Here is a 16,139-nt window from a genome sequence, read left to right as displayed (position 1 = left end):
GATCGTGATTTTAGTCAATAATTTTAATTAATGACAATATTTTATATATAATTTTTATTTAATTTAATATATATAAATATGTATTTATATTTATTAATTAAAATCATTGATTAAAATAAAATGGTTGATAAAATTATGCTACTTATGAAATTTGGCATGGTGATAGAAACCCCTGAATTTATCTCTATATACTAAGTTTATGTTTACCCAAAAAGAGGAGGATGCATTTATTCTCTCAGTTAACTATAGCAATAGAAAAGCGACTTCCTTGATATTTAAATCTTGTAGGTTTGCTCTTTGCTAGTTGAAGGGCAACTTGAAAAATGTATGGTATGACCAATTTCCATGTGAGGGTCTTATCATATGACTTCAAATCTGAACCAACCAATGTGATGAGGTTACAACTTATTACAAGTGTTGTTAGTGTAAGGTTTTGGAACCTAGTCCATTACCCTTTATAAATATTTGTCCAGTATCAACTTATTTACCATCACAATTGGAGTCATATGAATTGTATCACAATTTTATCTATAAAGCATTAGCTTTTCCTATTTTGTTATGAGTTTATAACCATGTTATCGCCATTGCTTTGCATAAACCACCTCAATGGTAATCAGCTGTAGCCTGTAGGCCATATAGGTCCTACAACAACTGAAACTCTCACTGTTTAATAAGGGCTTGGTCTCCAATTCCTGGTGACAAAACTGAAAATGCATAGTTACTTTGGAAGAAGGTGAATTGCATCTTTCAAGTTCCAACCACTTGCTCATGATCCAGTTCTGGTTTGCAGACTAAAATTATCAAAATATACTTGTAGAAGATTATTGACCATCGCAATTCACAAATGATGATTAAATTCGTACAGTATTTTTCATTGATAATAGGCTCACAGACTTTAACATGGTATTAATGACTATGTACATCCTTCAGTATCAACTTTTTTGAAACTTGACGCACATTGTACCAGACTCCATAAATTTCACTTCATAAAAATGAACAGGTTCATGGGAAATCACACCCTTTTTGTATCAAAATAATGGAACCCGAGGAAATCCCAAGAAATATTATATTATATATTAAAATTAATTGCGGAAAGATCATCAATCACCAAAGCGTTTGTAGTCCAACGGTTAGGATAATTGCCTTCCAAGCAATAGACCCGGGTTCGACTCCCGGCAAACGCACAATTCTTTTTCTCCATCTTCTATTTTCATTCGGAAAAGTTAAAACACTAAGATTCCTTCTATTCAGTGATTCTCACATGTCATTTGGCATTCCCTAGAACGATTCTCAGCCAATGTGCAATATGAAATTAAGTTTCTTCCAGTTTTGAACACCTACCTTCTTTGTTTAATATTATTCCTTCCCTCTATAGTCTATATAATGGAGTTTGCGTTTTTTTAGCCAAATAGGGGAGTAAAAAGTTTTCTTTGATTCATCGTTAATCCCCTTCAGCATTGCTATCAAGGACCAACTACAAATCACAAGTTTTGTGAAACACAACCACCACACCACAAGACATACAACAAAAGCCTACATACAAATTAAGCTTGCCTTAAAGATCATTTTTTTTTCCCACAGGTATATCAGTTATCACATGTACTTATACCGGGATAGCAAATCAGTCCCCTCAGAAAATATAATATTCAGAAACAAAGCAGATCTTGGGAAGATTTGTATATCAAAACTCTAACAGTTAGCATCAGCATACCACATTTATGCATTTTACATGTGCCTGAGCACTACAGAACATAGATCAAGATTCACAAGGGTAACAAAGATCAATATCACTACTATGAATTTGTTATCATTTCCCGGCCTGTGGAGCTATACATGGCCATTATTCAAAGGCTTGTACCAGATATGAACCAGAAACTAATAGATTCTAAGCATTTAGAGAATTATAGAAAAGCATGAATTGCAGACGGGGTTTAACTTAGCACTGAGATACTCATGAGAAAGAAACGGCCTTCACTTTTGGCGTTTTCTGCTTAGCAAAGAAAGCTGATAGCACACTTTTGCTTCGAACAGGGACTTGGACAGTGTCGCATCGGTTTTGGTTGTCGAATGACCTGAATGGTGTAATTGGTCTGGAACCCTCCAATGAATCCTGCAGAAAAGACTTGTTAGTAACTTTGTAAAGAAAGCTTCAGGAAAGTACAAGGAATTTGAATAAAATAAATGCAACCCTTTCAACTCTTGAGAACCTTATGTTCAAGTAAAATCTAGCTGCAAAATATTGTCCACACTTCCAATATTTGCCAACATTTCTTGTGTTCAGTGAAAGCCAAACTTAGTGTCACTTCCCAGCCAATTGGAAGAAACAAAACTCAAGGAGGGAAAGATAACCTCCTATTACTAAATGCTTCCCATCATAATTTGTTTTTAATGAAAAATATTTTATTAGCAAAACAGTTTTCCAGTCTTCACTAATGTTGTTTTCCCTAAAAACTGAATATTAATCATCTTAGTTTCCATTGTACTCTTATTCGACATAGAACATTACTTTTTCCATTTGTAGGAATACATTATGTGTGGTCTAATGAAACTAATTTAATGCTGGATAACTCATCCCATGCAAGCTACGCGATGATATCCTTTTAAACAGTTCATTATTTGATGCATAATCCTATAAAAGCAACAAATATGTCAAGTAGAAAGCAAAATAAAATGATATTATCAGATATCGACCATCAAACAGGGTTCCGCAACTGCAAGGCATTTGCACTTGTCAATGAATATGGTGTTACCTTGCGTGTGCCACCCAAAGATAGCCCGATATTAGAAGCAGGAGCTCCATTTGATAAGTGAATTTGTGCTGGCGATGGTTTCATCCAGGTACTCTCTTCATTATCTGCAGGTATGTAGCCATGGACCATAAGCTAGCTATGATTTCAACATTAAGAAATAACCAGCACCTGACTTATTACTGAATTTTAAATGGTATATTACAATATAACGAAAGGGAGACAGCTATTCGACAAACCTAAAAGCTGGAAAACTTCAGGAGTCTTGGCAGAAAACTTTGGGGTCTCGATGCTGCAAAAATATAGTGTAATGCCATTTGTGCCTCGTGTGTAAAACAGAAAAAGCAGCAACCATGCATGACCTCAAATATTAAAACTTTTCCAAACTTACATTGGTGAAGCATGTGAAACTCCTTTTAAGGTTGACTTAGTCTCTGATGCTAAATGCCATGAAAGAGTTTTTGATGCAGGGGTACCTATATGTAAAAATATACATTCCGATTAGCAATATAATATTCACTTATGTCCAAAAGGAAAAGAATAAGATCCATGTCAAAAACTCTAGAAGGGGCAAAATTTTCCCCAATGCATACCTGAAGATTGAAAACGAGTCCTGGTTTGAAATGGATTTTGTCTTGCATCAATCTGTATGTGTGGACTGAAATGCACCTTTTTATTGACAGAATCTAGCTTGCATTGATAAACAAACATAGGCAGCCATAAGTAAAATAAATAATAACAGAGTTTTCCAATGCCAATAGTAATTTCGGATGAATAGAAAACAAAAAATCATACTTGGTAAAATGTAGTGCTTGTGATGTCTGGGAATGATTGCCAACAATTGCTGTTGCCGAAGACCTTCTTTATCCGTGTAAATTTGGCATGTAAGAAGTTTCTGCAAGTAAGAGATATGTTACTTTAATTGATCTTTGGTCTAATTGAACATAATTTTGCAGAAGAGCTTGTAGTTACCTGAGTTACAGTAGAGACCCTCAAATCCATAGTTGATACATCCAACGTTTGCTGATCTAGAAGATCGGTTAACTTGCACGCGACAGTTCCCAGATGATCAACAGCATTCACAAGAGCTCTTACAGCATAATCTTTCAAGTTGTCAAGTACCCTAATGCATGAATAACGCACAAATGATGAAAGTTCCCTTCAACATTTGAACACAAAGGAGAATGGACACAGAGCATGTTGTTGCTACTCATTTACATCAGCTGGCAAGACTTAAAAAGTTCATGCATACACGTTTGTCAATGTTTTCATTTCATTTAATTTACATAATGCAAATTACTCATGTTATTTATTCGTTTTACTATCTCCAAAGTTAAAAGCTTATTGCTGGCATTTCATCCCTAACATACAGTACTAGCATTTATCAAAATGACCTAGCAGAATGAAACTTAAAAGTTCGTTCATATATTATTCCCATCTCTTGTAAAAACCAGTTAGGAAAAACTCAACCACTAACTTTTTTGTCTGACTTGGAAAGCTTCAATCATTTACATAGCAAAGCAGTTGAAAAAATCAGGTTAAGATGACTCTGCCTTCAGATCAGGTTAAAACAGGGAAAAAGAACTCATCAACAAAACAAATATCCTTACATTTGTTTCTGTTCACTATTGAGATAAGATTTTTCACAGTATTCTGCGGCAGAATAAAGTTGAGGCCTCAGGTTCTTAAGCTCCTGAAATGACCATAATATGAAGATCAAATGACTATCAATGCAATTTGCTTACTTTAAACTTTTAAAGTTTAAATCATAGCCAATATAGCCAAAGGATAAATAACTAAGCCAGAAAAGTAAAATATAAGTTATATATAGGTACAATAATCCTGTAAAAATCCACGAGCATTATATCATCTGGAGTCTCAACTTACTTAATGCCACACATTAGTATAGTTTGTATCTACTATTAGCCAAAATTAACCTCAATTCTGATAATCTAATGTATAGTAAGATATCTTAAATTTCCAGTAACATGATAAGTCTCTCTCTCTCTCCCTCTTCTCTCTTCCAACCCTTTACCTCTCCTATATTACATATTGTAACTCAACACAATTGTTTCTTACTTCCATCCAGAGGTTTCAATGTAACTGCTTCCAAACGTCAAATTCAAATCTCCTTCGCCACATTCTCATTTTTTAAAGTTTACCATGGTTATAAATTGCAATCGGCATCAATTGCGGCAGAAATATTCACCATTCGCTACAGCAATTCCACTTCCATCGGCCGCAAAATTTTCACATCCCAACGGCAATTTAAAAAAAAAAAACATAACTCTTCAGAAACATATATATCCTACTAAATTCAGCTGCTATAAGCTTGTAGTTTCTTATAATTAAGTAATCCACACTCGCTAACAATTAAACTATCTATTTTCAGCAACATCCTCGGTCGCACGGTTTCAAATTTAAGTCAACAACTGTTATTAGCAATGCAAGCGCACAGCTTAAGAAACGACGCGATTCTCACCGCATCAAAACAGAATTCAACTTCGCCACCAAACCAGAGAGAGTAACCGAAAGTCAAAAAGTCAACACAGCGAAAAATAAACGCAGATCTGAGCTGAGAATGAAACAGTGAGAAGGAGAATGAGAGAGAACCTGCAAAGCGTTGACGAAGCTCTTGCTGCGCTCCATGGAAGCCTCGTCGAAGGTCATGGCGGAGTTAAGAGGCGTTGTAGTTGGACGCTCAACCTCCATTGATTTTTTTATAACTACGCTTAAAACGTAACTAACTCAGAAGCGTGTGAAACGGAACGTAACTAACTTGTGCATAAAACGTAACAAACTCAACCAAACGGTTAGAAACGCAGAACTGCTACCATTGTGTTCAGTGTTGTTATGATTAATCAGAGAGAAGGAAACTTGTTAAAGAAGAGAGAGGGAAAGATTGAAGAAGGAGAATGGAAAGAAAGGGGGAAGAAAAGAAAAGAAAAGAAAAGAAAAGAAAGGGAGTGAGCTTTTTGTTTGTGTTTTGTTCTTTTGGAAAATAATAAAAGGTTACTGAATATTATTTTTCGTTTTGGTGTTAAATAAACAGGATGAGAATATTTAATGCGGTGCCACGTGGCGCGGTGGTTAGTTGACGCCAACTTCCACTCTCGCCCCACGCTGCTTTGCTTTAACTTGAAAAGACATCACTACCCTCCCCTCGTATTTATCACAAGGTTAATCTTAAATTGATTATAGTAGTTCATTCTTTATATTTCTAAAGTAAAATTTTAATTCGAATCTTATGAACAAAGCTGTTCAACTTAAAATAATAAAATATTAATTAAATTTTGAATGTTAAAAGAGAAATAGATTTGACTCATAATCATTCTTATATTATACTAGCGTTTATTTAGATTATTTAAATGTGACATTTATTTATTCTTAAACGTAATTTGTGAATAAGAAAGTTGCTTTCTTTAAGAAAATATCAAACTCAAAATAAACCTCATCATGTAGTAAAACCTGATGAGTATGGCTACAGTATACAATACTGTATTACTGTATGTATACGGTGGGTCACCGGTAATGTGTCAAGTGTCAACTTGCACTCAACGCCACCAAACACCAAACTACACCTAATATAACATCCATTCAATAATTAATTATTGCACCTAATAACGATTAAATATATATATTTCACTGATTCGTATGTTCCCTTCTTTTTGTTTTATATAAGAGACTAAAAAGTTGTGTTGGTGGAGCCTTTTTCTTCTTTTTCATTATATGACTTAGTTAAATATTATTTAGACTCATTAAAATTAATTAGTATCATAAGTGTCCAAATATATAATGGCACAAGATTAGGTGTTGGCCAGTGCCCACTAAAGTTTGGGTTAATAAATTCTGTTATTTTTTCAGATGTGGCTATGAAACATTCGTACTTATATATAGAGTAACTTCATTTAATTTGTAGCATCTTATCCTTTTAGAGTCATTCTCACACAATAAACCAAACAACATAAAGTTCTCATACTTTAGAAGAAGTGTAATGTCAAATAATTTTTAATATTATTTGTCATCTAATGATCTAATTAAACAATAATTACATGAGTCGGATTCTAGATTTAGGTTTTATAATAATCCGTTCTGTTTTTGAAACTCGATCTTTTTATTGTGATAACCATGGCTGTTGCTTTTACTCTATCATTTTTGTAACATACCATTAATATTAATTAGTGGAACATTTAGAACAGTTGAGTTTCACTTGTGTATACAAAGTATTTTTATGTTATAAAGATAGAAAATTTATTAAGCCAAGGAAGCCAAAGCAAGTTGCCATTCAGAATAAATCTTAGCAAAAAGGTTTACCTAAATAACAAGTTTTGAATCCACCATAGACCAAAGATAGGTAAAATCTTATACAATTGCTCTCGTTGAGAGTCGAACTCAAGACCTCCCACTTACTAAACAGGTGCTCTAACCAACTGAGCTACGAGAGCTTGTTAAAATTTTTGTTTTAGAAATCCTATTTAATGTATTTATAGGATTTTGAATATTTGCTTTGGAATTTGTTTTATGAATCAATTTAAGGACAAGTTACATAATTAAAATGAATTGGTTTTGAATTTATCCAATTGCAATTTTTTGAAACGAAAGACATGTTTGTAACTTTTTTTTTTACCCAATGTAAACCGCTATTAGCTGTAGCAGTTTTAATTTAAATATAATTCGCTACAAGCTAGCGCAAATTATGTGAGAAAAGGTATTGAACAAAAATTGTTAGAGATTAGAGTGGTTTTTGAAAAAATCTGTGGGAGGTTGCTGGTTATTCTCAGGTGAATTTTAATGTGTGAAATTTTTTATAATCTCTAGATGTGACTGAATTGACATTTGGATCTTCCATTATAAATATAAATAGTAAGATTAAATTGACTAATTTCATTTTAAATAAGCTATTAAGATACGAGAACTATACATGTATATTTTTTTTAAAAAATTAATAAAAAATTGTTATAAAATATTTAAACAAATTATTCTATATTTCATTTATTTGTAAATTTTTTTTATCCCAAAAGACATGCACAAATATATCACTATTATATAATGTTTTTTTTTACTTAATTTGTTTGACTTTGTTTTTATATGTGTATACACAGTATATTGATATGAGATTAGATTCGATTCGCACACTAATGAGATCGAATTGCGAATTTCAGGTAGATTTTCGCATATCCTATGAATCTGCAAAATATAAATAAATAAGTAATTTTTTTATATTTTATTTCAAATAATAATTATTATATATGTTGTATTATTTTATTTTTATTATTTAGGAAAAGTATGTTTAATAATATTTTAGAAGTTAAAAGAGTGAAAAAAAATATTGATTTTTTAATAAAAATAAGTTTTTTAAAAATATTTTATATTTTGCAAATATATCCGATTTGCAAATGTGCGAATCAGATCCAAACTAAAAAAACATATATATTGGATCCGATTAGATGATTTTAGTGCAAACTGAATTGAAATTTTGACGATCTGATTCACATTGCCTCACTATTTGCATCTAATGCAGTTCTTATCTATTTAATAAATCTTTTCAATTGTCTTGCACTTGTATTTATAGAGAAACCAGCTTCACAAAAACCGCTAGAACCTCCCACAGATTGAACATGCCAACGTTTCTTCATAAATCGATATAGTCAGTAGCAGTTCATGCATTGCTTGAATCCTTTAGAAACCACTACAACCTCTACAGCCTCTAGCGATTTCTATTCAACACCTTTTCTCTTGTAAAAAGATTACAAACATGTCTTCCGTTTCAGAAAGTTGAAATTGGATAAATTTCAAACTAATTCATTTAATTATGTAACTTGCCCTAAATTTAATAGATAAAATTACATACAAAATGAATTCATAAAATTTCTCACTTCATTTTTACTTCTCAATCAAAATATCACTTAGAAAAATGGATTTCTTCCAAGCAAACTTTTAAATTTGTTTATAATAAGTTTGCGCAAAATTTACTACCAAAACTCCAAGTTTTCTCGAAAAGTTTAGGGTTAAGTACGATTTTGGTCCTAAGATATAAATTGAAAATTTTTTTCATCCCCAACTTTTTTTTGTATATAAAATGGTCTCTAAGGTTTAACTTGAATTTAAAATCGTCCCTAAGGTTTAACTTGGTTTTAAATATTTAGCGGTGAAAGCGGAGGCAGAGGTGAATCATGACCAGCTTTTTCTTCTTCCCTTCTCTCTTGTTCTTCTTCTATTCCCCTTCGCAGGAGAAGAAACACTCTCCTTCTCTTATTTTTCTTTTTTTTTTAATTTTATAATTTTTTGTTATGGGTAATTTGGTCCAAAATTTTAAGATTTAAGTAAAAAAGACGATTTTAAAATTTGATTTAAACCATAGGGACGATTTTGTATATAAAAAAAGATTAAGCACGAAAAAAATTTTCAACCTATACCTTAGAGATAAAAATCGTACTTAACCCAAAAGTTTAAGATATACAAGATTGTCTCGGGGAAGATCCTCTCGCAGCCTTAGTCTTCACGGTGGATATCTGCTTAATTTGCATACTCGAGGTTGAGGGAGGTTGAGGTCAATTTCTATTTTTCACCATTGAAAAGTAATTTTACTTCCCATAAAACCTTGGTAAAAGTCAAAGTTCTATTTCTACCTTTGGACTTGGAAACACACCGAATTTTCCCATGCAACAGCAAAAGCAAAGAATTGCTACCAACGCAAGTTGGCACAAATGGATGAGGGTCTGTGTTCCTTAACCATTTCTCCCGAGTTCGATACGCACTGGAGGAGGGAATGGAGCTTGCTTGCTTGGGACTTGGGAGGGTCGCCCACTTTGTGTGCCTCTGCAGTACCCGAGGGATTAGTCATTGGGCTTCCGGCCTGATAGATACCCTAGTGCAAACCAAAAAAGAAATGCGAAATCCATAATATTGGTTTAAGCAACGTAACGATTTGGTTCTACATTGCATAACGGATACGGTAATACCATACAATTACCTCCTTCAACATCCTTATAAATATCAAATCGGGGGGCCATTGACTACTCCCTTTCTCGCACCAATTCCCTAGGTACCCCCTTAGGACTCAACTTTTACTACCAAAATATAATCCTTCAAATACACAACTATGGCACCCTGGCCTAGGTTACTTATTCTCTTAACATTTTTCTCTAACACTTTCTCTTACACATTCACCATAATCAACAACTGCCCTCATACTATATGGCCTGGTACACTTGCTGGTTCAGGGAGCCCTAAACTATCAACGACTGGATTCCAGTTGGACTCAGGCCAAAGTGTCAGACTAAGCACGGTACCAGGATGGTCGGGACGAATATGGGCAAGGACGGGTTGCAAATTTGATGTCACAGGAGCTGGCAAATGCCTAACTGGTGACTCTGGGGAAAAACTGGAATGTGATGGAAATGGTGCAGCACCTCCTACCTCACTGTTTGAGATAACACTCGACGGAGCCAATGGACAAGATTTCTACGATGTCAGCATGGTAGATGGCTACAATTTGCCGTTAGTGGCTCTACCACGAGGTGTATCTGGTGGAGCCTGTAATGCTACAGGATGCGTGACTGATATCAACAGAGGTAAGAGTTCAAAAGTACATAAAGAAAATAAACTATACAGCTGAAAGCTAACATGCGAGAATAAAAAGGGTACCTTATAGAATTATAAAAATATGCAATGGTATAGGTTGCCCGAGAGAACTTCAAGTGCTTGGTGAAGAAGGAAACCAGCCTGGTGTAGTAGGGTCCAGAAGTGCTTGTGAGGCATTCAAGTCGGATCGGTACTGCTGCGCTGGACAATATGCTAACCCAAAGAGTTGCCAGCCTACATTTTATTCAACTATCTTCAAGAAGGCGTGTCCTAGAGCTTATAGTTATGCATTTGATGATGGAACCAGCACTTTCACTTGCAAAGCTAGTGAATATGAGATTGTTTTTTGTCCCTACAGGTTTACAACTATGCATCATCTTCCACATTTTCATGATAAACCCATCCAATAACTAACTAACATTTTACATTACAATTTACAACACAGGATGAAAAACCAAAATCATACACCACCACCTAGAAAGCCCAAGCGTAAGCAAGTTACTTCCTCATCAAATACTCTCTTGCCCTTACCAGCGCCTATCGTTCTCTTGATTCTCGATCTTCTTTCTCAGTGTTTCTAAGACACGAACATTATTGATATGGAATGACAAGAAACTCCAGGAGTGCTTCTCAAAAGAGGGAGAAAAGAATCCCTGCTCGTGAGATTGAAATGAACAAGCAAGAATAATATTAGCAATCAGCGAACAAGATTTACAATCTTGCAAGACATTCTTTGGAGGGGAACAAGCATAGTCAATGTAATCAGGAAAATTAGAATCCTGAAATTCATTCTCCCATGTTTGGCAGAATTTAGTTAACAAAGTAATATTTCAAAAATTATATTAGCCAGCTAATACAAGTCAACTAAAAGCAGAGATAACAAATAATAATTCACTGGAAAAGAAACTACAATGTGAGTATTATGGAAACAGGAACATGTAAGAAGGATTTGATAAGAACTCATTCACCAATCATAAAAGTACCAATTCTTCTGGGGTGGATTTGTTGCTGCTGTAATGTTATTATCTCTGACATGGGCAAAGTATTTCATCAACTAGTACTTTTAACCCAAGGATTGAGTATAAGTTTACAACATACACAATGGAACACTTCTTCGACTCAATTCTTCAATTCTTCATCTTTGCCTTCTTAGAATTTGGAGCTTTTTTCGGAGCTTTTTTCTTTACTGTCTTAGGTTGTGGTTTTCCTCCAGTACTTCTACCTCTTTTCTTTTCAGCACCCTGTATCCAAATCTTATACAATTTAGTATGTATGCAGCAGCATTTTCATTTATAAAGGGAGAATCTGAAACCAAGAAAACTTTTTAGGAACTTACTGTTTTCTTGTCACCCTTCCCTTTGGATTTACTGTGAGTTTCTTCCTCAGCATGCTCATTTTGATCAGTTTGGGTGGCCTTTGGCATCTTGCCAGCTTCCTCATCTGAATCGAAGGCAAAACCATCCAGTGTCCCTTCTCACATGAAAGGTTAAGATGTGAGTAAAGGAGTTTATTCATAATATAAAGGAAAAACTACCAGAAATAAAAGCCTCAATTTGGTAGATGCAAATAACCTTCAACCATAGTTTCAGCTTCATATACATTAGATTGTGGCTCCAGCTGTATGAAGTCATTCATAATGGCCTCTATCTGATGAAGAAATATTAAGAATAGCATCAAAATATCAGTTAAACATAATGACAGCAGATATTTATCATAATCCTTGTCAGGGCTGATACTGATGAATAACACAAATAAAAAGTAGAAGAGAAACCTTGACAATAAATACAGATTTATAACTCAGGATAGTAATAATTGCGTCAAACAATTTTCAAATATGTGAGTAAATACGAAAATATTAGATAATCAACAGACCTTTGCCTCGGAATGTCCAAAGCTAACCTGAACAAATAACAAGCTCGTATCAGTGTTTGAAAAATACAAGCAGGAAAGGTTTGATATAACTCGATCATGAAGGTAACTAGCCACAAGGACATTACAAATAAAAATTTTAAATGCAGATTACATCCAACTTAATTACTTACCACACAAAATGTCCGGCAAGGAACTATAGATGTTTTGTATATAGTTCCTGAAATGATGCCAACAATACAAACAATCAGAAACAGTTTGTCACTGCCTAAAACTAACACAGAAAATGGAATATACTTATAATGAACATATTATAAAGGCATATAACTTAGGAAAGGAATGAAAATATATTACGAGAAGTTTTTTCTTTCTTTTTTCTCTCTTTTTAAGCTAAAAGACTGAGGTAATATTTATGATGATTTTTATTTAAATAAAAAAAAACAATATAATATGTCATTAAGAAGAAAAGAAAGTACTGTGCTTATGATTTCGATATTCCTATTTTTAAAATACGAAGCATGAGTCCTTTTGTATTTTGGGAACTCCACATGTAATAATTTTGCCATAAGTAGGTTGACATTACTAAACTGTACTCTGTTTTTTCTTCACATACTCACGCTACAATATTATGATTAAGAAAATATTTGTCCATGTCTTTATATTGATGAAACTCTCTGATTTCTTTGGGAATCAGAAAATATATGAGCTAAAACAAAAAGTACCTTTCAAGTCTAAGTGCATTTCCTGATCTCTGGATGCAGAATCTGAAATTATAACCCGGCCTACAGCTCCCACATCACCACTGAGATCTATGGAGTCACCTTGGCACTCAACAAGAGCCTGCAAAACCAAAGCTCCTCCTCAGGTACCCTTTCCATTCTCATGAATTAAGAAGAGAACATAACAACATGGCCCTTCCAATTACAAACACAACATACAGCAAAGAAAAATCCATAACATATAGTTGCTATCCTACCTTTGTGCGTTGAACTTTCTCAGAAAGCACCAAAGGCAGCCTTGAAGAGGAGACCTGCAAATTACAAATAGCACGCAAAATCAGGATGCTGGACTAGATAACAAGATAGCTTATGATGGCTATCACTTATTTCAGTTTCAAAGTCATGGGAGTGTGGTGAGTCATTATAATTAATTAATTATTGTAGTCATTCTTACATTTGTCTCAATGAGCTTTTCACAAGTTTCTTCCTCCTCAGCCTCCAGATCTCCACCACTACCTGTCCCATTTGTAGAAACCACAAGCACATGGTCAGAAATCCATAAAAAGAGAATGGAGTGATATCTTACAACTTATATGCCCATACTAACCCATTCCATACCTCTCTCCTTTGCACTGCCCTTTGTTTTCTTCCCTTTCACTGGTGAATGATCTTCTTCTACATGAATTGGTTTCTGAGAAGACTTTCCTTTTGAACCCTTTCTGGATGGAGACTTTCCATCATTGCCAAGGATAATTTTATCCTTAGCTTCTTCACTAATCAATTGAGGTATTTGTTGCTGAGAAGCTTCCACCTGATTGTTACGAATTTCTTTTTTGGGGCTATGATCAAGGCACGACTCAGAATCCGATGATAGACTCAAAATTGGATAAACAGATTCCTATGCAAAAACATTTGACTAATCAGCAACCAGAAAGTAATCGCAGCCAAGCGTTAGCAAGCCAAACACATTTTTCTTATAAAATACAAGGGAAAATATGCTTCCTTTTTTCTGGTGATATATCATTTTTAATCCTTTACCTATCCGACCCTGCAATGCTCATATTGGTGTTGTAGTAGGAAACAGAATTATTCTAAGGACGAGAAAAAATGGTATACTGGTTAGATATTCTATGCTTGATGGATTAGAATCCTCTTGATGTTCAAGGATGAAATATCAATAGCTTCTCTAAAACTACTGATCCCACCTAAGAATTAATGGGGCAAGGTTCTTACTTTATGCTCGACATGCATGTCATTGTTTGAATCAATGCTAATCTTCCTTTCCTCTATGTCTCCTGCATCATAAGAGACCAAACGACAATTCAATAAAGTAGCAAATTGTAAAATGATTGTTGCATGCTATCACTAGATAGAAACAAAGCCTGATATGTTAATGATATCATGTTTTTAGGGGGGAAATAAAACTATATGCAGATTGGTTTTAAATTAGAAGTACAAAAAAATAATAGCTCCAATGTGTGTAAGTCATGGGTCTTTTGTGTTTAATTGATTCCAAAAAAAATCCCCTAGATTTTACTTATATTGAGAGTAAAATTTGGAAAATTTTAGAAATATAGAGAAGGCATCAAACGCGGGAGACTCTCTCAGCAATTAGTATAGATAATCTATACAGCCTTTTTTCTGTTCTGTTAATAAACAATTAATTAGGATTGCATTACTCATGTCCTAGACCTCTGAACTTAAATGTTCTATTTACTCATCAATACAGAACTCTAAACACAAATACAAATCAGTATACCTTTTGCATTTTGCTTCTCTAATTTCTTTCTTCTAGATGACGTAGTACAACCTTCTATTTCAACAGCAGCTACTTCTAATGTCTTTCTAGGTGAAGACTTATAACGGCTTTTGCCCATCTGATTTCCAAACCCTAAATTTTAAGGATTAAATTATATACTTTCCACTTCATCTGATATCTCAAAATAACCTCCAATTCATAAGTGAGCTTTCTCAAAATTAAAAAGAATGGGTCAGAATGAAAGTGGTAAAAAATGCAAACCTCAAAGGCTGAGACAGCTGGGGAGGCAGAGGCAGGGAAACACTGGATCAAGGAGGCTGGTGTCTGGAGCAGGAAGTCAGAGGCAGGGGACCGCTGGAGGCAGAGGCAGGATCGCAGCAAGGCAGTGGCGCCGCAAAATACGGAGGCCAGGCACTCGCCACTCGGGCAGGCAGCAGCGCAGGCGTGCAGGCAGCGGAATGCAAGCTGTGCAGCGAACAAGCAACGCAGCGAGGGGGTAGGAGAGGACTGGGAGGAGCAAGTGGGTACTTAGAGCTAAGAAAAGAGGCTAGTGATAGGCTGGTGGCACTTCGCAGGTCGGAGAGGAAGAAGGCTGAGGAACGAGTGAGACAGACAGTGCAGTGCGAGATGGATGGGTGGGCGGGCCGGTGGGGCAGGTGAGTTCAAGACTAAGAGCAACTCCAATGCTAAGAAATAAAGTTGCTTTTGAGAGTTTTTTTTAGTTTTTTTTTGTTGTTTATAATACAAAAACTGATGTGGAGTTATTTTTTATCACAGATAAACCATAAATAAGAATTGAAATGAGTTCCTTATTAAAGATGGCTTAATATTGGAGTTGCTCTAAAGTTATACTTCACAAGTCACAAGTAAATCACCAACTGCGCGTCTCCCACAAAATTATTAGTAAATACTATTTACGAGAATCTTGACTATGAGTATTTAGTTTATTTTTTTAATATTTTTTTTTATATTCTGATTTAATAAAATATTATTTCGTTGGACAGTTCATTTATAGAGTTCAAACTTATAATAGCATATGCATGTATTGAAATTTTGAAATGGTAATAACATGCTAATTACTAACAAGTTTGAGAAAAACCTATATTTGCATTTCTTAAAAATGAAGTGACAAATAATTCTCATATGTTTAAATATTATTATTAGAAGCAATATGGACTGATACTATTAACAAAAGATTATTTCATAAGCAACTGTATGTGATCTCCAAATCACAAAAGAAGGCATAGCTAGATTCAAGTGGTCTCTTACTTGAGACTTTTGCAAATGACCTAATACTCAACCTTAATCATTAGTAATGGAACTTGAAAAAGTGGATTATTATTGTGATTATACCATCTTCATGATCACCATTTTTTTTTACGGTAAATTCTATTCTATTATTTTTATAATAACATATAAATTATCCTTTATAAAATGTTATTTTTTAATTGGTTATTATAT

At 34.3% G+C, this 16,139-nt stretch overlaps 3 protein-coding genes and 2 non-coding genes across 7 annotated transcripts; 2 read left to right on the top strand and 3 right to left on the bottom strand.

The window, feature by feature from the left end:
* TRNAG-UCC lies at window positions 1,113–1,184 on the top strand. Its single transcript has one exon. It is a non-coding gene; the product is annotated as a tRNA-Gly (tRNA).
* LOC107622568 (protein ABIL1) lies at window positions 1,585–5,756 on the bottom strand. Its single transcript, XM_016324514.2, has 9 exons — window positions 5,361–5,756; window positions 4,358–4,440; window positions 3,720–3,870; window positions 3,543–3,642; window positions 3,341–3,433; window positions 3,139–3,223; window positions 2,987–3,039; window positions 2,751–2,854; window positions 1,585–2,110 (listed from the first exon to the last, which is right to left on the bottom strand). Exons 1-9 carry the CDS (start codon window positions 5,457–5,459, stop codon window positions 1,952–1,954), a joined length of 927 nt encoding a protein of 308 aa, XP_016180000.1. The 5' UTR covers window positions 5,460–5,756; the 3' UTR covers window positions 1,585–1,951.
* Window positions 7,119–7,192, bottom strand: TRNAT-AGU. Its single transcript has one exon. It is a non-coding gene; the product is annotated as a tRNA-Thr (tRNA).
* On the top strand, window positions 9,622–10,937 carry LOC107622558 (pathogenesis-related protein 5-like). Its single transcript, XM_016324505.2, has 3 exons — window positions 9,622–10,321; window positions 10,428–10,689; window positions 10,777–10,937. The coding sequence occupies exons 1-3, from the start codon at window positions 9,850–9,852 to the stop codon at window positions 10,910–10,912; spliced, it is 870 nt and encodes a 289-aa protein (XP_016179991.2). The 5' UTR covers window positions 9,622–9,849; the 3' UTR covers window positions 10,913–10,937.
* LOC107622547 (DNA-binding protein BIN4) lies at window positions 10,710–14,793 on the bottom strand (the record flags this gene model as incomplete). 3 transcript variants are annotated; one of them, XR_002356825.1, is given in 12 exon segments in its annotated part: window positions 10,710–10,984; window positions 11,315–11,584; window positions 11,668–11,801; window positions 11,903–11,978; window positions 12,204–12,230; window positions 12,374–12,420; window positions 12,923–13,040; window positions 13,177–13,230; window positions 13,374–13,435; window positions 13,538–13,817; window positions 14,153–14,214; window positions 14,679–14,793. XR_002356825.1 is itself a non-coding variant. In XM_016324490.1 (11 exon segments), coding segments are annotated over 11 exon segments (1,089 nt in total), but the record flags the coding sequence as incomplete, so codon positions are not given.

The sequence above is a fragment of the Arachis ipaensis genome, chromosome B02 (genome assembly GCF_000816755.2).
Source record: "Arachis ipaensis cultivar K30076 chromosome B02, Araip1.1, whole genome shotgun sequence".
Lineage (NCBI taxonomy): Eukaryota > Viridiplantae > Streptophyta > Magnoliopsida > Fabales > Fabaceae > Arachis > Arachis ipaensis.
The sequence above is the reverse complement of the archived record's forward strand: the minus strand, read 5'-3'. Positions and strand labels throughout refer to the sequence as shown.

Bases quoted from the DNA above. Each gene is read 5' to 3' on its own strand.
- LOC107622568 (XM_016324514.2), bottom strand. From the start codon at position 5,459: ATGGAGGTTGAGCGTCCAACTACAACGCCTCTTAACTCCGCCATGACC. The intron at 4,441-5,360 runs GTTCTCTCTCAT...TGGTCATTTCAG, and splicing joins GCTTCGTCAACGCTTTGCAG to GAGCTTAAGAACCTGAGGCC. The intron at 3,224-3,340 runs GTATGCATTGGG...TTTTACATATAG, and splicing joins GACTCGTTTTCAATCTTCAG to GTACCCCTGCATCAAAAACT.
- LOC107622558 (XM_016324505.2), top strand. From the start codon at position 9,850: ATGGCACCCTGGCCTAGGTTACTTATTCTCTTAACATTTTTCTCTAAC. The intron at 10,322-10,427 runs GTAAGAGTTCAA...GCAATGGTATAG, and splicing joins CGTGACTGATATCAACAGAG to GTTGCCCGAGAGAACTTCAA. The intron at 10,690-10,776 runs GTTTACAACTAT...TTTACAACACAG, and splicing joins ATTGTTTTTTGTCCCTACAG to GATGAAAAACCAAAATCATA.